The sequence below is a fragment of the Diplotaxodon limnothrissa genome, unplaced genomic scaffold (genome assembly GCF_057381915.1).
Source record: "Diplotaxodon limnothrissa isolate DT_005_m unplaced genomic scaffold, D_limnothrissa_male_GT1.1 unmapped_scaffold_4, whole genome shotgun sequence".
NCBI classification, from domain to species: domain Eukaryota; kingdom Metazoa; phylum Chordata; class Actinopteri; order Cichliformes; family Cichlidae; genus Diplotaxodon; species Diplotaxodon limnothrissa.
Genome location: NW_028188558.1, coordinates 2,623,034 through 2,646,135, shown reverse-complemented (window position 1 = coordinate 2,646,135; position 23,102 = coordinate 2,623,034). Strand labels below are relative to the sequence as shown.

The 23,102-nt window shown below is 42.1% G+C and overlaps 3 protein-coding genes across 3 annotated transcripts in view; 2 read left to right on the top strand and 1 right to left on the bottom strand.

The window, feature by feature from the left end:
• The window catches only part of LOC146606877 (protein NLRC3-like), a 563,637-nt gene that overhangs the window by 53,217 nt on the left and 487,318 nt on the right, over window positions 1-23,102 (bottom strand). The window lies entirely within an intron of this gene.
• LOC146606884 (protein NLRC3-like) overlaps window positions 1-23,102 on the top strand; it is a 501,574-nt gene that overhangs the window by 173,482 nt on the left and 304,990 nt on the right. Inside the window, exon 6 of the mRNA XM_085349324.1 lies at window positions 1,868-1,888. Within this exon, the coding sequence (XP_085205450.1) occupies window positions 1,868-1,888 (21 nt within the window). The remainder of the gene's footprint in view (window positions 1-1,867; window positions 1,889-23,102) is intronic.
• LOC146606889 (uncharacterized) lies at window positions 2,344-21,761 on the top strand. The gene is made up of 5 exons (XM_085349293.1): window positions 2,344-2,408; window positions 13,694-13,820; window positions 20,167-20,274; window positions 20,352-20,525; window positions 21,129-21,761. The coding sequence occupies exons 1-5, from the start codon at window positions 2,344-2,346 to the stop codon at window positions 21,759-21,761; spliced, it is 1,107 nt and encodes a 368-aa protein (XP_085205419.1).

Genomic DNA, 23,102 nt, shown 5'->3' with positions numbered 1-23,102 from the left:
AGACTCAAAGTCAGGACTTTAACCTTTTTAAGCATCTGTATTAAAGCAGATATAATATTAAACAGTGCTGTCATATACAGGCTCACCTCCAGGAATAAACATGCAGACACATAAACTTGTGTTCATGCTGACATTAAATAGGAACATACAAAATGATTTTATCAACTCTTACAGTTCAGATCAGGCAGAGTGGAGCTGTTTATAAAGACCAGTCAAACCTAAGATAAGATCATGAGAGGTGGAAACAAAATCCCCAAATGACTCGTTTGTATTTTAATGTCACAATAACTCATGTGTTGCTCACCTAAAGTATAGAAAATGAAAAAATCAATTGAGTTTAATGTCATCAAATTAATGTTGCAGTTCATTTTCACTGCAGTGAGATAAAAAGGTTTAGTATCTACGTGTTAGCTGGTGTTTGTTTGCTTACAGCTGTTCAGTTTTTAATGTTTGTCAACATCTACAAAGATTTTAGTTTTCTATTATAATCATGTAAAATACTATTCTCACCGAGAAAAAGCAACGATTGAATGTCACAGCTCAAAGTCTGACTTTTCCTACTAAAATAAAACGTGTGAGTGATACGTGTCAGGCACGCTGTCCACAGGGTTCATACACCTTTTTCAGGGTGAAATTCAAGTACTTTTTAAGCACTTTCAAGGTCCTTTTTCAAGCTTTTTTGTTCATCTCCCTTAAATAAACAGGCAGCCTGTAAGTATGAAATATTCATATACAAACACACATAAATGTGTGTACTGTCGCAGTGGCTGATTGTGCCCCACAGGCCTCAGTGTGAGCTTGAAGACATTTATAATCTTTAAGTAGTTTGATGTGTCGGTGCTGATGATAAACAGTTTGAATGAAACTTTGGTAGCACAGAAACAAGAGGCTATTCTTTGTGACCATATGGATCGGTCACATTACCGTTATTTCACCCAAAGGCACCAAGTTAATACTCAAAGAAGCTGCAGCTGTACACACGAATATAAACAGTACTTGGTGACAACTTTGCTTTTAGCCTCTAGCCCTCTGGGGTCCAGGCTGTAATTGGCCGTTTCTGACTACTTTTGATTTGTTCTCTAGATTTCACCTTTAAAACTGTTATTTTCTCATTTTGACAAACTGTAAATATGTAAATATTGTGCTTAAAACATGAGTAGAAAGTGATATTTTTGACTGTAAAAACCAGAAGCATGTTTAACAAATCATTTTCGTAACTTGAAATGCAAATAGAAATTGTACATTTTTAAAAAATATGCACAAGTTTTGCAAACAACAAAGTTATTTGGTACTGTTGAGCTAAAAATGCAGCCGAGGCTCAGACGTTTTTCATATAACCATTTCAAACTATGTACAGAACAATCAGCTGTTCTGCATCAAAGAAGAAGACACACGAATGATTTATGCAACTCCAAAAAATAGTTTGTGTCACTGTGACACAGAGGAGAACAGCACAGGGATAAACCTGCAGGTCTGACAGCAGCTGTGTCAGCGCTTACACTGCAACCTGCCTTTGGTGGCTTTAAGGCAGCAACTGTGGCGTTCACTAGTAGAACTGACACACAAAACAACAACTACACACTAACTACACAAGACAACACACTAACCTGAGACTCCAAACACGGTAAACGTCACAAACCTCTCACCTATCAAATCTCTCTCTCTCTCTCTCTCGTCACTCCTAAAACTTCCGCCTCTTCCCAAACAACCACATGCCACATGTTGCCATATCATTTTTTGATTGGTCCATTTTTCCACCAATAGGGAAGGAGTGTTTTTTCTTTTTTCACTCACAATCAAAGCGTGTTTGCTAGCGCTCTCCTTAGAAAACGCCGTTTTTACCGTTTCTTCCCGGAGGAAACGCCAGTTTTATTCAGAAAAAACATCAGTTTTACGAGGCCTATCAACACGATTTAAAAGCTGGTACATAGTTTGAAGTCCGCACGTTCGACCCAAGTTGAAATGGAGACTCTGGGTCCGTCGACCCCAGAGGGTTAATCAGAAAGCCTAAGTTAGCTAGTTATGGTAAATGGTCTGTATTTGTATAGCGCTTTACACTCTACACAATCATCCACCTATTCACACACACATTCACACACTGATAGTTATGTATCGGGCTAATGTTTAAAGTTTTCACTTGAGTAAATTAACTCATATCACTGCTAAGTGATGTTAGCTATGTTCACAGCATATTCCATAACAGCGCTGCCATACTGCATCACACTCAGTGCATTTCGATCATTGCTCCAGCGAGTTTGATAGCAACATAATAATCATAATTTTTTAAAAATAGCGTGTGTAACATACACATACTGGAAAATTATTTACTAGCACTCACCTATCATGACTGGAGAGCGCAAACTCCGCCATTTGTTCCATCAAACACTCATTAAAACAGCGACCTACAGGTATGTTAGCGCACTCATCCCCGACTGTCCGACGGAGGGGCGGGGTCACACGGTGAAACAGACGCAAGGCAGCCAGGCGGGGAAATTTTGCTTTTACATTTTGCGACTCATTTTATTTTTATATCTGACAAGAAAAGTATTCAACCAGATAGTTATTTGTGGTGAATGAAATACAGTTACACTTTTAAGCACCACATCTGAAATTCAAGCACTTTTCAAACCTTGAAAAGACAACATTCAAGGATTTTCACGGATTTCAAGCACCCGTATGAACCCTGTGTCCGTCTCAGCTGAGTACATCAGTTTTGTTAAGTGCTATAAATAAATAAATAGATCAAATAAAGTAGCAACATCCTGAGATCTCGGTGTTAGAAAAACTGAATCCTTTTAGAGGTGAATCGTTGTATCTACAGCCTCCAAGGAAACCGGTGACTTCACTTGTAATTAAGCACATATTTCAATCAACTGATGGTTCCTGTATCACATCTGTACAAAATGCAATAAAAGTCTAATTTTGCTGTGGTCTTTGTCTCCACATATCTTACATCTGTGCAGTTCTTATTGGCCATAACAAAATACATTTGAGTGCAAAGGAACCATGGAAAGTGTCTCACATGGTGTGTTAGCTGAAACTAACAACACAAGTTAGCCCAGGGAGCACATGTGGATACGCTAGCATCCATTCACAGGCTAACACAGCTAAGAAATCATTAGCAGCTTCTACAATCACATTTCCAACAAAACGTCGTATCCTGACTGGTTTTAGAAGTCAGACACCGGACTGTGAACCACAATTCAATTTGCAAATAAACGAGATTCACCAGGATCTTCTTCACAGAATAAACTCTGTGGTTCAACACGTTACTGGACAGAAACTTTGACAACAGCTTTGTGCATCTACAAAACAAAATCAGTGCCTCGTTTCATGGAGCTAAAGAAACACAGGCTCTATATACAGAGAAACTCACCCTGCTCCATGCAGACAGATGCAGTGAAACCATGAGCAGCACTACGGTGCATTCATGGTGCATGGGGAAACTCACTGCTCTACAAAAAGTAACATTTAAAATAAAACACCATAGCAATAAAATAACCAGAGATTACACTCTCCCTCTCTAAACAGCATGAGTCCCTTCATGCATCGTTGACCAACGTGGACGTGGTGGAGTAACAGTTGTGGAGAATGCAACAGCTGAGGTTTGAGAAAAGGAGCTAATAGCCAAGGTCAGCGGCTCTCCTACTTCCTCATAAGGAAACTTCTCAGCTGTAGCTGAGCAGGATATCATTGCATTTGAATCCTCCTGGCTCTCTTTAACCCGAGTTCCTTCTGATTGGTTTCTTGGTCCTACAAAGAGAGTCTGCTGCCTGAGGGCCCCACCTCCTCCTCCACCTACTGCTGTGGACATTTACAAAACATCAATCCAAGAAAAATTGTCTGGTTTGTAATAGATAGTCATTTTTTATTAGAGTCTACAGCAGGAACCAACCTGAACCTTGTTATGAGCTGAATCAGTGCTGGACTGTAGAAATGCTGTTTCAGTGGCTGCTGCAGGAACTAACATGGAAACGTGTTCAGCAGCTTTCCAGCTCTAATATAGGAAACACAAGATCAGAGTTTGGACACACTGGAACCAAACAGTTTTGTCTCGGACTTTTATTTCAGCATCATCGTTTGGGTTGAATTAAAACCTTTCAGCAACGCTAACCAGACTTTACGAGGTAAACGCGTATCTCCAAGAATGTCTTGCTAAGAGTCGCGTGTTCTGGGAAACAACACACAAATCAGTGGCGTCAATAAGGTTGTGTTTCATGTAATACTCTAGACTTTACTGTGAGACCATCACTAACATGCAGACGTCACAAAGTTGTTCACGGATCACATTAATCCAGAGTCACAGACATGCAGAGACACTTCCAGGTATAACATATATAATCCACACAGTCAGTCACAGCTGAGCTCTTTACTGAAGTCAGCATCAGCTCTCTGCTCGCTCTCACATCATATTCATGACAATCAGACGTGTTTCAATGATGCTGCTGTTTTCAGCCAAGCACACAGTCTCCATGGAAGTTTAAACTGGAAACACTGGTAACTGCAGCAGAGTTTCATTTGGAGCAGACCTGATCTTTGTGATGCATCAACATGTCAACACAGTATTTAACAGAACTGCAGTTTGCATCAGATCATACATCAGACTGACCACGTTTGTAATTTCATCAAACCTGCCATTAACATATTCAACAGTACTTACACTATCTTAAACATGTTTTCTTTTTAAAATGTTTGCATATTTATTAAATATAAACTGTGCAGTATTTCATTGATGGAGGCCAAGAAAACACAGTTACAGGAGAAATGTATTTAAGCTTGAAATGTAGCTGCACTCGGTAGAATTGAGCCAACTGGTTGTCTTCATTTTCAGTTCTGATGAGCTCACATGTTTAAGATCATCAGTTTAAAGAACCATAAGGCCGTGGATCCTTAAGGGTTTTATGGTTTGAGTTTACAGTGAGAGGTGTTGATAATGATGTTGGCTGTTTTCAAGTTGAACAATCTTCCAGGGAAGTTTAAACTAGAAAAACGAGTCACTGCCTGCAGCAGAGATTCAGTTTGCAGCATTCCTGATCTTTGTGCAGCAGCAACAACATGTTGTTAACAGAGCTGTGTAAAGACTGACTCACCTCACCAGGCTCTCTTTCATTCACAGCATACACAACATTTACTTCATTACAAGCTGTGCTGCTCAAGTTACTGGAAATAAGCACTCAGTTACTAAGTAATCCCATGTCTTTACTGATTACTTATTTTCAAAAGTATTTGGTTACTTTACTCTTTAAAAAAACACGACTTGAATACGTAATAAAGTAGAAAGTAGACGTTTCAGCCCGAGACTTTTTTCTGCATAATCCATCATATAGAAATGAATCAAATTAAAAAGCCTTTCTTTTAATTGTTTTATTGTTTTTAATCTTTTTATTTTATGCATCAAGAAAAGATTAAATTATATTATAGCTGTTTTTGACTTGATGAAATGTGTTTAACATTTAAACCTATTTCCTGTATATTCCAGCACATGACATAAAATAATGTTTTGTGTTTCCACTCCCGAGTGGGGCGGGTGGAGGTCTGCCCACAGCGGTCATGTCAGGGGGAGGATCCGGGGGTTTCTCTGTCAATGTCACGTTCCCATGGCAGCGTGCTTGCTCAGATCTGAAGTGTTATGGTCCTGGGTGGGTGGCCCAGTGTTTTTTGAGTTTTGGTTCCTTCTCATGGTTCCTTAGTTTTTTAGTGTTTCTTGAGTTCTAGTTTTAGGGTTTGTTATGTGGCTTCCTTCTGCATTTCCTGTTTTATTGTGAAGGTCTGTGTCTTATGCCAGAGTGTTCAGTTTGCGTTTCCCCTGTCTCGTCTTGTCAATCAGAATCGGCCGTGCCTCCCTCCTGTGTGTAGTTTCCCCTCTGTGTATTTATAGTGTGTGTTGTCTCGTGTTCGTCGCTGGTTCGTCTGTGTCGTCTCCTTCATGTCTCCCTGCATATCTTTCTAAGGTAATGTTTGTCGCGCTGTTGCACACACAGCACGCTCGTTTGTTTCAGTTCGTCAGTAGCAACAAGACAGCTTACCAACGTGTACGTAATAAGCTAATACTCCTGTGTGCTACACACTACAGTGTGCGCTGTACACCTACTTACTGGTTGTGTCGCATCAGTCTGTGTCTCTGAGTTAACTTGTGTTTCTCCTACAGCTCCGGACCGCTAAAAATGCGCGTGCTCTTTGTGAGCTCGTTCCCGGCTCGTAACCAGCGCGTTCTGCCGTCAAGGGCGATCATTGGTTAGATGTGATCATGTGACTGATGCAAGCCAGATCCTTTTATTTAGCAAAACTGTGATTAATAGTTAAATATTATTGTTGAGGGGCACAGACAGGACTCCGCACGCACACACATAAAAAAATAAATAAAAAAATTTAAAAGTTGCCTCAACAAAAGGGCACTTTGGGCACTCATCAGGAAAGGGGCGGGTGCTCAAGCCCCTCTAGCCCCCCCCTCTGCACGTCCCTGAACTGGAGGACACTCAGGACTTACACAGGCTAATGATAATGATCAGGGTTCATATGCCTTTTTCAGGGTCAAATTCAAGCACTTCTTAAGCACTTTCAAGGTCCCTTTTCAAACTTTTCCAGCACATCCCTCCCTCACCGCCAAAAAAAAATGCATGTTTCAATTCACATCACCTCAGTAAGACCATGTGAAAGTTAAGACAAATCATCCTAGGTTAACTTAAACACCTTTGTTCCCTTTTTGTTAAGAAATAGAAAAACACTCCACACAAAAATACTGCAAAAGGAAACTGTCGCCTTATATAAAGAGTGTATAAACTCAAAATGCACATGTCACTTAAAAATTAAGATGTGAACAAATCAACTTGTTAGATATTCTTCTCCTGTTGAAAAACCCCCCAAAAAGAAATAAATAAGTCTTCTCATCAGATATTGATGCTTCTTTCCTGTGTGACAGAAAATAGGAGACAGATGTTTGTTTGTTTTTTAAGTTAATTCCCAATAAAGCTGTTTTACTGCTAACTACATTGCTGTCTGTATTATTGCTGAAGTCCTAAACGATCACCTTTAAAGTAGAGCTGGGCGATATGAGATTTTTTCATATCACGATATGTTTTTTTCATTTCAGGCGATAACGATATCTATCACGATATAAGCCAAATAACTATATTTGTAAGATTTAAATGTGCCGTTGCTCACAAGTAAAATGTGAAATAATCAGCAGCTTGTTTTTATTTAAATATTTATTTCCCATAATAAGTTCAACAGGGTAGATGTACTTAAGGAACATGAGACTTTTTCAGATAAATAAAGGCAAATATTGCAAACTACACAAAAGGCAGCCGCTAAAGCGTTTAAGTTTCAAAATAGAACAAATGAAACAGACTAAACTGTCAATTCCACTTAGAAACAAAATATTAATTCTAAAAATAAATCTTAGTTTGTTTTACAGAAGAACAGACAAAACTGACTAACTTTTGTCAATATCAAATAAACTGAGAACTAAAAGGAAATTCTCAATCTCTCCTTGTTGTATAGCTGAGCTTTTCAAACAGTTTTAACAGTTACTTTAGTCTGACAAAAGCCGAATGACGAATTAGCGCTTCCAGTCAGAGACTGAGGCTACGTCCACACGTACACGGGTATTTTTGAAAACGGAGATTTTCCGTTTTCGTTTTAAAAAATAATCCCGTCCACACATAAAGGCAGAAATGAAGGAAAACGCTGCTATGAACATGCCAAAGCAGCAGGTGGCGCTAGATTCCTAACCGTGCAGAAATGTTGGCCAATCAGAAGTCTAGAAGCCTCGGTGGGAAAAAGTAAACAAAGCTGGGGCATAGAAGCAGAACCGAGTCGTATGTGTGGAGGGACAGTAACTGTGTGTATATGTAAGCATTTAAAACACTGCAGAGAGTAGAATTAACAGTATTGTAGAAATTCATTTCACCGAAACAATAACGTGGCGCACAGTGTGACGCATGCACCAGTTTATTGTATTTCCAGACTTGCTTTCGGCACAATTTACAGTGCACGCTACTCTGTTTTTGTCAGACTTGAAATAGCCGAAATACCTTCACACTACGGAGCTTCTATGGCTCTTCCGTTCGACAATCTCTCCGGCGTTGGAACCATCATCTGTTTTCTCTTCGGTCACGCTCGGTTGATTTTTCTAGTCGGCACACTCATTTCCTCCATTACCCGCTGGCTGCTTCCCAAACAAATACACGTGTGGCTACTTAGTTTGGATTGGCTGACCTTTTTTTTTTTTTTTTTTTTAAGAGGACAAGAGCGGCGAGGTCTATCGCAATAGTTTAATTTTTCTATCGAGAAAAAGTTATATCGCGATACATATCGTTATCGTTCTATCGCCCAGCTCTACCTAGAAACCAGGTCAATGTGTCTGTAGGTTCAGTCATCCAGGTCATGTGATCTAAGGAGCTTGGAGAGAAAAGAGACGTCTTTAAGTTTCTGGAAGACGTTTCATCTGAGAAGCTTCTTCAGCTCTAAAACCAAACGGTGGAGAGTCCCAGATATTTAAACCTGAGAGGGAAAGAAAGCATGTCGCTGACCCACCACTGATGTTATTTCAAGGAGGAAACTGAGAGCCTTTGCACCAGGAGCACAAACATCAGCTCCAGCAATGATCCACTGATGTGTTTTTATTCCATGTATGAATGTTGTTATTGACAGAGATGACGTTTGTGTGTCAGTGATGCAGTGACTGTTGTTGTTACCTGTACAGGCTGGTTAGACTCTATGAAACAGATCATACAGATCTCTGCATGTTAGAAGAGACTATTAAAGGTCATGAATGAGACAAAGGCAGGGAGGCGTCCTTTACAGCTAAACAGCAGAGTGAGAGAACAGCCAGCACCTCTACATTTATCACATTATACAGCACATGTATGATACTGACAGGGATGAGAAGAATTTAGTGATTCTGATCCCATCATTGATATTACTTATTGATTCTCAGTAGCTCTGCTCTGACAGTCACCACCATCACTGAGCAGCATATCAAAGACATTTGTGCACATTAACTGCATGTTGTGGCTCAAATGTTTGTGCATGTTGGAGGCATTTCCTCTTTGTTGTGATCAGTGTTGGTCATTACTCAAAACAGTCATTATTACACATATTACACAGAACACTTTGATTAAAAGTAATGGAGTACGTTACTTCATTACTCCTCATAACATTACTTTGATGTTAAAATGAACAAATGAGCATGTAACAACATAAAGCTGAGGTACAGCCCCACACACCAACACAGATCCTGATGAGGTCACGTGATGTTTCTCTGAGTGTTTATGAACACAAATCAAAGATGAAACAGCACAAAGACACTTCAAAGTGATTCTACTGTAGAAACATGAACAGGTAGAAACCTGCAGCCTGACTGCTCATCACTTTGTTACCTGTTCAAGTTCAGCAGCAGCAGCTCACTTTATCACGGTGCTGGTCTGGGGTCAGTGTTTACTCAGCTTTAACTAGTGATGTGACGTTCTGTATCGAGGCTTCGAAGCGTGTGTCGAGTAATGGAGGGGGCGTTTCCGCGAAGCGCGTATCCAGGCTTGCTTCATTTATGGGAGGAGCTGAAAATGATGACGTCCGAAGCCTCGCTGCCCGGCTGTACCACGTGACTGGTTCAGGAAGCGGTTCGAACTTTGCCGCGAGCTATGACAGCGATATAAACCCCTCAGACAAAATGTGGGCGTTTGATGGAGAGTTGCGGTTAGTGAGAGTTAGAGACAGTTTAGGAAAAAAAAAAATCGCCTACGACCTGCCACAGTGGAGAAACTGTTTCTTTTTAACAAAAACCAATGATGTGTCCCCTAAACACTAATCACTGTCCTTGCCTCAATGTTACAAAAGCACAACCACTGTCCACACCTCACCTCACAGTATATGATCATTTCCATTTTAGGCATTTCCAAATAATCATGTTCCATACTGCCAGTATAAATATACACAGTACACTGCATCACTACAATATACATGTTTTACACACTCCTTTTGTTGTTGACATTTACAGGCTGTGTGCAAAAAGGCCACACTCTTCAAATTCATGCCAACTAATATTTTTACGTCCAGTAGGTGTCCTACTAGAGCAAATGAAGCTTCAAGAAGCTTCGCGTTGGGGTGAACCAATTGGATGAAAAGCTTCAGTGCTTCATGAGGCTTCATCTGCCCATCACTAGCTTTAACCTCACTCTGGGTTCTTGGCTAGCCTAGCTTTAGCTTAGTGTTAGCATGCTGTGTGCTAGCTCAGCGTCAGAGCTCTGCAGGTGTCTCGTGTGTAAATATTAATCACAGTGACAGTAAAGGAGGTAAAGGGCTGTGACGTCATCACGTACGCTGCGTCCTCTGTGGGCTCTGAGTGAACTCAAAGTACAAACTACAAGTACACAAACACGAACGTAGCTCAGAGTGGCGGACACACTCGGCCTCGTTGGTCCAGCTGTGAGTCCGTTACCGTGAACTATGGAGCGGCAGATTTGTGCTGAACTAAGCTGCACACAGCTGATGTTAGCCAGGAAACATTACACACTGACTTTAATGGAGAGACCGGAAATACAAACACACACAGTTTGTTGTGTGAAGAAATCAAACACGAGCTGAACAAACAGTAAAGTTCCTAAAGACAAACTGTTAAAGGAGGAAACAAAGCAAACTTACAGTTTCTTCACACACCAACAACAAGCTCCACTCCACACCTGGACACTAAACACGGACACACAGGTGAGCTGCTTCCTGGAAGGAGGCGGGGCTCCACCTGAAACTCAGCACAGGTGGGAGGGGCTCAGCTCTGTGTGTGCTGATGTGTTAACTTTAAAAATATGCCGTCTGACTGCTCAGACTGAGTCAGAGTAAAGTTCACATGCTGACGTGTGGAGACATGAAACCTTGTTGTAGCTGCAGGTGTGAACACACTGATCCCAGATCAGCTCTGCTGTATTTGTAACATGAACATTTCTGCTGCAAAGCTTCAAATGTTCAGCATGTTTCTCTGTTTCCAGTCTATAGATCCAGTCACACTTTCTACCTTCACCTGTGCAGTAAAGACTGAGAGCAGAGCTGAAAGCAAGCGTCCAATCAGTGAGCAGCATCAACACCTGAGCTTCATTCAGACTCTGTTATTGAAGATGTTGTTGGTACAAAGTTCACCTGCTGCTCACATGAATCCATGAAAGATTTATTTCACTGAATGTTTCTTCAAAGCTCATTTCAACCTGTTGAAGTCATGAATGAAAGTGCAGACTGAGAGTGGATCACATGATGTTTGAGGTGTGTCATGTGACATGTTCAGTATTGTCACACATGTCTAGATTGTCCCTGATATCATAACTGCTCAAACACTGATGATTATATTTGAAGAATTATTCCTGATGGCAGCAAAGTTTGAATGGAGCTCTCTGTCTGTGCTGATTTGTCGCCCTCTGGAGGTCAAAGCACAAACTGCATGATGTCACTGTAACCACCACAGAGACAGGAAGTGTTTTTATGACTGAAACACTGAAATGATGCTAACGGCTGTCGTTAGGCTCACTGACAGCAGTGCTGATGTGTTCATGTCAAACACTGGCTCAGGTCAGACTCCTTCATCCTTCTCCAGCGTGAGGCCGCCCTCAGACCCACAGGAGCCCTGACCTTTGACCTCCTGACCCTAACCATTTTAGTCTTGTTGCATCTTTAAATGCAAATCCATCCAAACTGTAGCCGAGCAAAAGAAGCTGGAAGCTGTTCTATGAATGATGTTGTTGAAGGAGCTTGGAAAGAAAAGCGTCTGGACTTCTTTAAGTTGCTTGAAGAGGGACATGGACGTCTTAACGCCCACTCACATCCTGGGACATTTGATCACAGGAAATCACATGATAGCGTGGGGCTAGATCTCACAATGGGTTCACCCAAGACACGAGTAGTTCTTTATGTTTCTCGTGCACGGGAGAGAACTGGACCAATGCCGTTCCTTCGCTTGACCACAGTCGCTCTCGTCCGTTCCCTCGTAACACTGTTCTTTTATTGAGGTTACATGAACATACATAGGTTCATTAACATACACGTGAACAAAGGTACCAGTCTGTATGTTATGTAGGTGTGTGTGTGTGTGTGTGTGTGTGTGTGTGTGTGTGTGTGTGTGTGTGTGTGTGTGTGTGTGTGTGTGGAGTCAGAGTGTGACCCCATAAACGACTTCCCTAAACCTGCTGGTCTGGAAGTCCAGCAGTTCATCTAAACAAAAGGCACTTAGACTAAAACAGACATCCTACCACAAAACAATAAGAAGGTAGCACCTCTCCCATGATCCCAGGACGTGGGTGTGAATGCCAGAACACTCTGGAGTCACACAAAGTCTTTAAAGACTACTATCATTACACAATTGGTTCTACACCTCTGAGCATATATGGTTAGATATTCCCCAATAACAATGACAATGATAAAATATAAATCCAACAATGGTTTTCAGGGTTTTTATCGTTAACTTCGTTTCCCTGGGTCTTTCCCGTGTTGTAGTCGTGTGTCTTATTTTGAAAGAAATGTTTACGCGTTACCATAGCGACCAGAGAGCATTAAGGCTGCAGACAGGTGCATCCAACAAACATTTTATTTTCCCTTATTTGATTTATGGACCTAACTGTATGAACTGGACTTTGGCTTTAATGCTGCTCCTCTTCATCATTGCTGTGTTGCATTTCCATCATTCTGCTGCTGGATTCACTGCAGGCTTTAACAAACACTCCTTTGGGTCCAGGCCCAGCCACGTGTTTGTAAGCTGCTGTGCTCCTCACAAATAAAGCCTGAAGCAGCTCAGACTGTTAGAACCAGCACTGAGCCCTGTTACAGTTATAGTGTTAGAGCAGCGGCTGCAGCCTACAGCATTTAAACTAGCTGACAGTAAACACATCAGTCCAGATGTTACCACATTACTTTGTGATGCTGAGAGTTAAAGGAGACTGGCTGATTAAAATCCCATTCCTTACATCACCGTCCTCTGCTCTGACTGCTTTCATTTAATCACAATCAGAATACTTTTTTGATCCCCAGGGGAAATTATTTAGGTTACAGTGCTGCAGCACAAACAGGAACAAAGACACAACACACTAAGTAAGAAATAGCACAATATACACAATATATACATGCATACATATGAGTCACTTATAAGTAACATGTGAGTGCTGGGGTCTATGACAGCAGGCAGGTCTGTATTTATGTCCAGGCTGACATGAACAGCTAGTAGTTCAGGGTTCAACACTCAGGAAAGTGTGTGACCTTCCACACTGACAGAAGATGCTAAACATGACTTTAAACTGTTGTTTGTTAAAGCCTCACAGATCTGAGAGCAGGGCTCAGTGGGTACATGAGCCTTTATACATGAAGGCTTTCTGTTTCCAGGAGAGGAAACATGTGATCCAGCTGTGTTTGGTCACATGGATCTGCTCTGCATGGATCACCTGACTAAAACATGTTATTATTGTTCTTACAGTCTTAAATCGGTACATCAGGTGGGTCACATGACACCCGGGGGTGACAGCAGCATCTTTCCTCTTTAGAAAGCTGCTCTCTGTCCCAGGAGCTGTTGTCACAGTAACAGCAGGAACAGGAAGTCACATGCTCTCTGCTCTGTGATTGGCTGCTTCTTATCTCAGCTTCCTGCAGAGGGTGGGGTCTGCTGATAACGCACAACAACAGAAGTGTGACTTTCACTTCCTGTTTATTGCTGTTGTTCTTAAAGCTCTCAGGCGATGCTGCAGCGCCCCCTGCTGACACAAACTCCTCCCTCTGTCTCAGAGGTCACAGGTCAGCCTGCTGCAGAGGGTCTGCCTGTTCATGGACTTCCTGTTACAGAGACGGGTCTCAGTGTGAACACTGGTTTCTGATTGGACGGTGTGGAAACCCAGCTTCCTCCAGCCGAGTGATGTGTGGATTCATCACTCTCTGTGGATCAGTGTAAGTCTGTGTGTGGGTCAGCTGCAGGACTTGTTTGACCTTTGACCCTGGCAGACAGAGCTGGTTACTGCTGTGTGACTCCTGCCGTCGCTCCACTTTAAATTTTACTTAAAATAAGTCCTGACATGGCCCCGCCCCCTCTGACCTGCTGCTCCTGGATGTGCTGAGGACACAGCGGAGGCTCAGAGGGGGCGGGGCTTTTCCCGTGGCGGTAACCAAACTGCATTAGGTCGCTGCACTGCCAGTGTTTAACCACACCTCTTCTGACTGACCTTTGACCTCTGACATGTTGATTTGATCCTTATTTAATGACGTCTTTTATCTAGTGATTTAATTCTGTGTATTTATATGTGATGGTGTTCCTGAGTTCAGCCTCAGCTGATATCCACAGACGCTCCTATTGGCTGGTTTTAAAAACACATTTTTCCATTCGCCTTTAGGTCAGGAGATGCACACGCCTACAGTACAGCCAGGGCTAATCTAAAGAAGGGCATCAAAAAAGCCAAACACCATTACAAAAAGAAGGTAGAAGAACACTTCTCCAACTCCAACCCCTGACGCATGTGGCAAGGACTCCAGACCATTACAGACTACAGGACCACCAAACCCTCCCCCGCATCCTCTGATGTCTCCTTCCTCAACGAGCTCAACAACTTTTATGCTCGTTTTGAGCGAGGGAACCCCACAACCACAACCAAAGCAGACATGACGCCAGACCACCAACCTCTGACTCTCTCCCCCACCGATGTAGGAGCGGTGCTGAGCAGGATCAATGTCCACAAGGCTGCAGGCCCTGATGGCATCCCCGGGCGTGTTCTCAGAGCGTGTTCTGGGGAGCTTGCAGGAGTGCTCACAGACATATTCAATCTGTCCTTGGCCCACGCTGTGGTACCGGCCTGCTTCAAATCCACCTCCATCGTCCCGATACCCAAAAACTCCAACCCATCTTGCCTCAATGACTACCGCCCAGTAGCACTCACCCCCATCATCACTAAGTGCTTAGAGCGGCTGGTCCTAGCACACTTCAAATCCTGTCTCCCCCCCACCCTGGACCCCCACCAATTCGCATACCGCTAGAACAGGAGCACAGAGGATGCAGTCTCCATCGCACTGCACTCTGTCCTCTCACACCTGGACAACAGCAACACCTACGCCAGAATGCTGTTTATAGACTTCAGTTCAGCGTTCAATACAACCCACCCCTCACAACTCATCAGGAAACTGACAGACCTGGGCATCAGCTCCCTCATCTGCAAATGGTTACTGGACTTCCTGACCAACCGCCCCCAACATGTCCGGCTGGATAACCGCTGCTCATCTACCATCACAATGAACACCGGTGTACCACAAGGCTGTGTGATGAGCCCTTTCCTCTACTCCCTCTTCACCCACGACTGCAGACCTGCTGATGGTTCCAACACCATCATTAAGTTTGCAGATGACACCACGGTGATTGGCCTCATCAGTGACAACGATGAGGCCGCCTACAGGGAGGAGGTGGATCGTCTGGCTGAGTGGTGCGACACAAACAACCTGCTGCTTAACACCGAGAAGACCAAGGAGCTCATCGTGGACTACAGGAGGAATGCTGACCCACATCCACCCATCCACATTAAGGGGACGGCTGTGGAGCGTGTGAGCAGCTTCAAGTTCCTGGGAGTCCACATCTCCGAGGATCTCACCTGGACGACCAACTGCTCCAAGCTGGTCAAGAAGGCTCACCAGCGCCTCTTCTTCTTGAGGACTCTGAGGAAGAACCACCTGTCCTCAGACACCCTGGTGAACTTCTATCGCTGCACCATCGAGAGCATCCTGACCAACTGTATAACAGTCTGGTATGGGAACTGCTCTGCCTCGGACCGGAAGGCGTTGCAGAGGGTCGTGAAAACTGCCCAGCGCATCGCCGGAGCACCACTTCCTGCCATAAAAGACATCTACAGGAAGCGGTGTCTGAAAAGGGCTGGGAAAATCATCAAAGACCCCAGTCACCCATCACATGGACTCTTCACCCTCCTGCCCTCTGGGAGGCGCTACAGGAGCCTCCGGACTAAGACCACCAGGTACCGGAACAGCTTCTTCCCCACAGCTGTCAGACTCCTGAACTCTGCCTCCTGACATCAGGCCCACATTAAACTCATGGACTGAACATACACACACCCACAATGGACAACTGTACCCTCAAACACACAATAATAACATGGACTGAACCACCACTCACAACCACTAGCACTTTATATAGCCTCTGTAGAAACTATCTACACCCTCACTTATCTTAACTGCACTACTGCATAGCTCTGTGTAAATAATCATTCTGTACATTCAATAATCTTTAACCCTACAACTGTTTACAACTTGCATAGTTCCCATTTCTGTATAGCTGTATATCTCAGATTCCTGTAAAGTTATTTATTTCATATTCTGTATAGTTTTTCATATTTATATCCTGTTCATATCCTGTACATAGCTTGTACTCACTACAGCCTGTACATACTTATAGTTATAGAATATTCACAACATACTTCATACCGTGTACATTATAACATACCATAATAGACCCATTTCTGTAATATACTCACATATCTATACTATTGCTAATATATATTGTAATATATCTATATCACTAAAGCACTTCTGGATGGATGCAAACTGCATTTCGTTGCCCTGTACCTGTGCATGTGCAATGACAATAAAGTTGAATTCTATTCTATTCTATTCTATTCTATTCTATTCTATTCTATTCTAAAGTGACTCTTTTAAAAACATGTCTGCCTGAAATTCACATTTCATTTATTTTGGGGGATTTTAACAGAGAGATAGAACTTTATGAATCCCTCATGTTTATCCTCCAGGGAATCCAGTTTGTAGCAGCAGAACACCGACAAATTTTTACACAGCACAGAATTAGGATATCAAATAAAGGGGAATAAGAGAATATGAATATAAGCATAAATACACTGAACAAAAATATAAACGCAACACCTTTGTTACTGCTCCCATTCCCCATGGGATGGACGTAGAGACCTAAAATTCATTCCAGATACACAATATAACCATCCCTCCCAAACAGTGGTCACAAATCAGTCCAAATGTGTGGTAGTGGGCACATCTGCTATATTGAGATAATCCATCCCACCTCACAGGTGTGCCACATCAGGATGCTGATCTGACATCATGAGTAGTGCACAGGTGTACCTCAGACTGCCCACAACAAAAGGCCACCCTGGAATGTGCAGTTTTGTCTCACAGCAAAATGCCACAGATGCCACAAGCAATGAGGGAGCGTGCAATTGGCATGCTGACAGCAGGAATGTCAACCAGATCTGTCGCCCGTGCATTGAATGTTCATTTCTCAACCATAAGCCGTCTCCACAGGCGTTTCAGAGAATATGGCAGCACATCCAACCGGCCTCACAACCGCAGACCTCGTGTAACCACACCAGCCCAGGACCTCCACATCCAGCAGGTTCACCTCCAAGATCGTCTGAGACCAGCCACCCAGACAGCTGCTGGAACAATTGGTTTGCACAACCAAACAATTTCTGCACAAACTGTCAGAAACCGTCTCAGGGACGCTCAACTGCATGCCCGTCGTCCTCATCGGGGTCTTGACCTGACTCCAGCTCGTCGCCGTAACAGACTTGTGTGGGCAAATGCTCACATTCGATGGCGTCTGGCACGTTGGAGAGGTGTGCGCTTCACGGATGAATCATGGTTCACATTGTTCAGGGCAGATGGCAGCTGAGAATGTCCCAGTTCTTGCATGGCCAGCATACTCACCGGACATGTCACCCATTGAGCATGTTCGGGATGTGCTTGGCGTATACGACAGCGTGTACCAGTTCCCACGAATATCCAACAACCTCGCACAGCCATTGAAGTGGAGTGGACCAACATTCCACAGGCCACAATTGACAATCTGATAGACTCCATGCGACGATGTGTTGCACTGCATGAGGCAAATGGTGGTCACACCAGATACTGACCGGTTCTGGGTCCCCAGACCCCCAATAGCGCAAAAAACTGCACATTCCAGGGTGGCCTTTTGTTGTGGGCAGTCTGAGGTACACCTGTGCACTACTCATGATGTCAGACCAGCATCCTGATGTGGCACACCTGTGAGGTGGGATGGATTATCTCAATATAGCAGATGTGCCCACTACCACACATTTGGACTGATTTGTGACCACTGTTTGGGAGGGATGGTTATATTGTGTATCTGGAATGAATTTTAGGTCTCTACGTCCATCCCATGGGGAATGGGAGCAAAAACAAAGGTGTTGCGTTTATATTTTTGTTCAGTGTATATACATATATACACAGACCTCACACAGAGACAGCAGCTACACTGTGTGTGGATGTGATCCACAGTCACAGCTGTGGGTTTCAGTCAGTGTGTCTCTAACTTCATGGTCACATTTCAAAGCTTATTGGAGCCAGAAGATGTTCAAGTAAAAGATTTATTGCTGTACTCGTCTACCAGGATAACAGGAGGTTCATAAAGCTGTGTAATACTTCAGCTTTACATCATGCAGTAGTAGTTTATTAAACCCCCCAAAATATGACTATCCAGAGTTGGGACCAGGAAGCAGAGTTGCAGTCTTACACGCCTCTCTGCAGCTTCTCTCCTCCTGCTACCCCCCCCAAAAACCCATCTCCATAGAGACTGTGTCAGCTTCCAAACAGACAAAAAACAAACTAAAAACCAGCAACAAACAACTTAAACATAAACAGTCACAAAGAAAGAACAATACAGTATCCACATCTGAACCAAAGAGTAAAACAGTGAAATGTGGATTATTAAACATTAGGTCTCTCTCCTCCAAGTCTCTGTTAGTACATGTTAGTAAAAACATTTCTGCATTTTACCCATATTTTATTTTTAACTCAAAATCAAAGATTCCAGATTCTCCTACATGTTGGTTTTGAATCAGATAGGACGACAGATTTCAGGTGGCCCTGTGTCTTTCTCTATTACATTTGCCACTGTGTAACTCAAAGTTATTTAAGGACTAGTTTATTTCAATGGATGAGTTTACTGACTGACGCGCAGAAGAAATAGTTCTTTATGGAGCCTAGATGGTGTGAATGATGAGACCAAAGACTGCAATATCTTGTACCAAAAATATATTGAATAAATGGAGGAAAGGGGAAATGGAACAAAATAATTAACACAACACACAACATAAATGCCCACAATTAAATAATAAATCAATGCTGTGATCTTTCTGTGCAAAAGTCCTTTTTGGTCCTCTTCTTTTTAAAGTTCACTTTTAAGGTATTCCTCCTTAGGGTCCAGCTTCATACAAATGGGGAAATATGTCCGTAATCCAAAGACGGCTAAGTGGGGGAAAGAGGGGAAACAAAGAATGGTCCTACCGGCTCGCCACTTCAATATGAAGAAGATTAATTCAAAGGGAGGGAACAAAACCTGACCTGTAGGTCAGAAAAACGTCCATTAGCACATCAAGTTCGATTCAGTTTACCGGTAAACAAATATATTTTTCTGCAAGCCTATGTAACAATGCAAATCATCATCAACCAATGTACAACAGTTAAATCATTAATCATCTTGGCTACGTAGCTTAATCTATACATTCCAGTAGCGTTCGCTACAAACAATACAAAAACAACAATAAAGGAAAACAGCTGTCTAACAGACAGCATAGCCGAATTCAAGGCAACACATAACAATAATCATTCAATCGCACTTTGTTTCAAAGTAAGCCCATTAAAGTGCTTAAGTAAATAAAAGTGTTCAAAAACAGCGGTTTTTGAGCCGGAGTTCTGCTCGCGGTGGGAACGCCGCCGCACAAAGTCATTTTTTAATCGCGAAAACGATCGACTGGTTACTGACAACCAAAAGGTTGTTTTTGGTAGATATTAAAGATCATGGGTGGGCGGGGCAAATGGAGCAGTTTTCTACAGTCGAGTAAAATTCCAGGAAAGAGCTGGGTGTGGCTTTCCTTTAAATCACATGATCAACAGCTTTAAGATGGAGGCAACTCGCTCAGTGTTTCCTGTTTCATTCTTAGACTGTGGCGATGGTAAGTAGCAGCTTTTCACTTGTTACCTGGCATCTTTTCAGCCACCAATGATAGTCATTGTATGTTATCAACATTTCACTAACTATGTTTTCTCTCATGTTTAAAATAGGCCGACCAAGAGCAAAATAGGTATGTCTGCAGACTCTGCTGTAGCCAAAGTTATCAGATCTCCTGTGTCTTTAAATCCCTAACTGCTCGATCATTATCATTTTAGAAGACAACAATTTCTCAAAGGAGGTTCAAAACTAATGCCTACAAGATTACCAAGAGGATGGTTCGGGGCTCTTACATGACTCCGGGAAGTCAACACTTGGTGGATGAGGTGTGTTACCTTTGACACTTTTAAGACAGTCCTGTTTATCACTACTAACAATAAGCAAATATGTTTTCACTCAACAGATCCTTCACAGCATGTTGTTTCTGGGCAAAATCAACAACATCCCCTTTTCTCCAGAAGAAATCTTCCCTAATCCTTTTGTTTTGGGTTCTTTAATGAGAAGATATCCCAGGCCTTTAAAGTTGTATTCGACTCAGCTTCCCAGGCGAAGTCCCTTCTCCTGTGTGCTCGACATGGTAAGATAACTCTTCTCACATTTTCAGTCAATCTGACAAACTTCCAGTTTTTAGGAAAGTATAATGCAAAGTGCTTTTTTACTGAGAAATCCAAAGAAAATCCATACTGTACCTTATACTTCAACATATGCTTCTAGCTATACTTCTCCACCAAACACAGAGACTGCAGGAGAGCTGGAGACTTGCTTCAGAATTTGTTAGTTCTAAATAATGTCTAACAGACTCATTATTGGAGATGCTTACAGTCTTCAAGGCGTATATGATGCTGTCACTGTGTAGCTGCTGGATCTGTTAAGCTCAAAGACTCTAAATTCAGCGTGTTTTGACAGCCCGGCATAGCAAAATAGAAAAAAAAAGGTCAATTAGCAAATTTAATTATAAATTAGTGAGAACAAAGATGGATTTTTGCTTATTGATTTAAAATTAAATAGATTTTTGTGACATGTTTCACCCCCTATCTTAAAATGTCTAAACCAAAAGCATCCAATGGTCCTGCATAGTTAAACAAGTCAAGCAGCGAAACAAACATGTTGATCAACTTTCTATGAAAAACAACTATATAATCAGGTGCAACACTTTGACCAGATCTGTAACTGTTTTCAGATCGTCCTGCAAAATAACTCAGAGAATGAAGAGCAAATAAAGCAGAGTCTGCAAGATCTCCTCACAGACTTGGACTTAGAAGAGAATAATAAAAAAACAGCTTTCGTCTCGTCCACCATCTGCATTTCTCAAAAATCCCAAACCAACAAATCAGAAAGGTACTGCGGAGTCTCCATGTCCACCAAAGGTCCTAACGCTGGGAAAATTATGATTGCTGCCTCCTGTCTTAGCAAATGGCATAAATATGTATCTGGTGCGGTGATGACCTATTATCCAAACACAGTCCAGAAAGATTACTTTGATGGAACAATTGAAGTACCTGGAAATATCAGGTGTGAGGCTTTTTGTCTCCGTGATGGTGCCAGAATGAAGCCTTGCAGATCATGTAAGAATTTGTTTGGCTTGAACACAGAAGACCTCAGAGAGTGGCCATATGGTAACTGTGCTGAAGCTGAGAGCCTGAGCAATTTGCTTGAAAATGAGAGAGAAGTTGAAACACATGTGGATGAATACTCAGCTGAAAAGGATAACAGGCAGAGAGCTGAGGATGAGGTTGGTAGGGTTCTTAGAACTGTGTTGCAAAGGATTCGGTTTAACTGGACAGGTGAATTTTACAACCCAGAACAAGAGTGAGATTTCATGAAATCATTTGCATTCATCATTCTGATAAATCAAAGATTCTCTGCTCTGACAGCATCTGTGTGGATTTTCTGTAATCACAGAGACGTGTATAAGCATGTTTACTTTCCATCTCCATGTAATTGTCACATTTAATAATTAAAACTGGCTTCTATGGGTTTTTGTTTGTTTGCTTACATATCTAGTGTTTAATGCAATATGAAGCATTATCAGACAGCATTTATTGGGAAGAATCCCATATTTATACTGGTCTGTACCCAGGGTACACAGAAAATAAAAACACATGTTTTCTTATTATGATCCCAACTATAATTTACTTAAGCAAAAGCACTACATGTGTAGTTATAATATTTATAGCAGTTACTGTTGAGCTTTAAATTTATCATCTTAAATGTTTATATGCTGATTATATTGCTTTATATAAGAAAGGCCTAACTCTGAGTACACTCTGTGCCAAAAAGTGCTGACAGGAAACTGCATGCTTTTGCAGAAACGTGCTTTTGCAGCTAGAAAGTGAAGCTGATATATATCAGTTTTAATTAGTTTTTACCAACTGCTTGCTAGGGCAATCCCACGAGTTTGGTGTTTTTGTATTGAACATGATTCCAAGTGCTTTCTATAACACATAGCAGAGGTGCCACAACAAAGACTGAGAAGAGGACAGGAAGAGACAGTGAAAGAGATGCACTCCTTCGCCATTCATGTTAAAGCGTTGCATAGCTTTAATTTTAGAGAGTGTTGCATAACTTCAGTCATTTTTCTACCACAGGTGAAGCCAAGAATTGTGAAGCTCTCTTTTGGCCAAATACCAGAATCTGTAAGAAGAAGAAAAAACAAACAATCAAATAGGTCATTATTAAGAGAACAACAATCTCTTGATGATTATCCACAGTGTCTTTGATAACTCTGAGATACAAACTGTCAAGGATATACACATCCCAGCAAACAATAGCTGTGTTTGACTAAAGCGATTAATAACAAGGACAGAGCTACAATCACTACAGTCAAACATAAAGGGCTTAATCCTGAATCCAAGTCTGAGCTGTGATGCCGTTGGTGCTGAAAGCTGCTCAGATCCTGAAGCTGCACGTTTTGTCTCTCTCTAACCAAACCAGCAGCAAAAGAAGACACATTTCGCTTGACATAAACATTGTCATGAATTCCCTCTTACTTTTGCTGGTTTGCTTCCACCACCATTAAAACACACACAGAAAAACAACACAGCACAGCTCTCTGCCTCTCTCAGTGTACTTTAAGAACACCGTTTCCCATCTCAAATCTCTGTTTTTGGCATTATTCGCTTGCTTGTTATGAAGCAGTCTACCGTTGTTTACA

Excerpts from the sequence above, each read along its gene's own strand:
- LOC146606889 (XM_085349293.1), top strand. The coding sequence starts at position 2,344 with ATGACTGGAGAGCGCAAACTCCGCCATTTGTTCCATCAAACACTCATT. Across the intron at positions 2,409-13,693 it reads ATTAAAACAGCGACCTACAG|CTCTCAGGCGATGCTGCAGC; the intron begins GTATGTTAGCGC and ends TTGTTCTTAAAG. Across the intron at positions 20,275-20,351 it reads GTCAACACTTGGTGGATGAG|ATCCTTCACAGCATGTTGTT; the intron begins GTGTGTTACCTT and ends TTCACTCAACAG.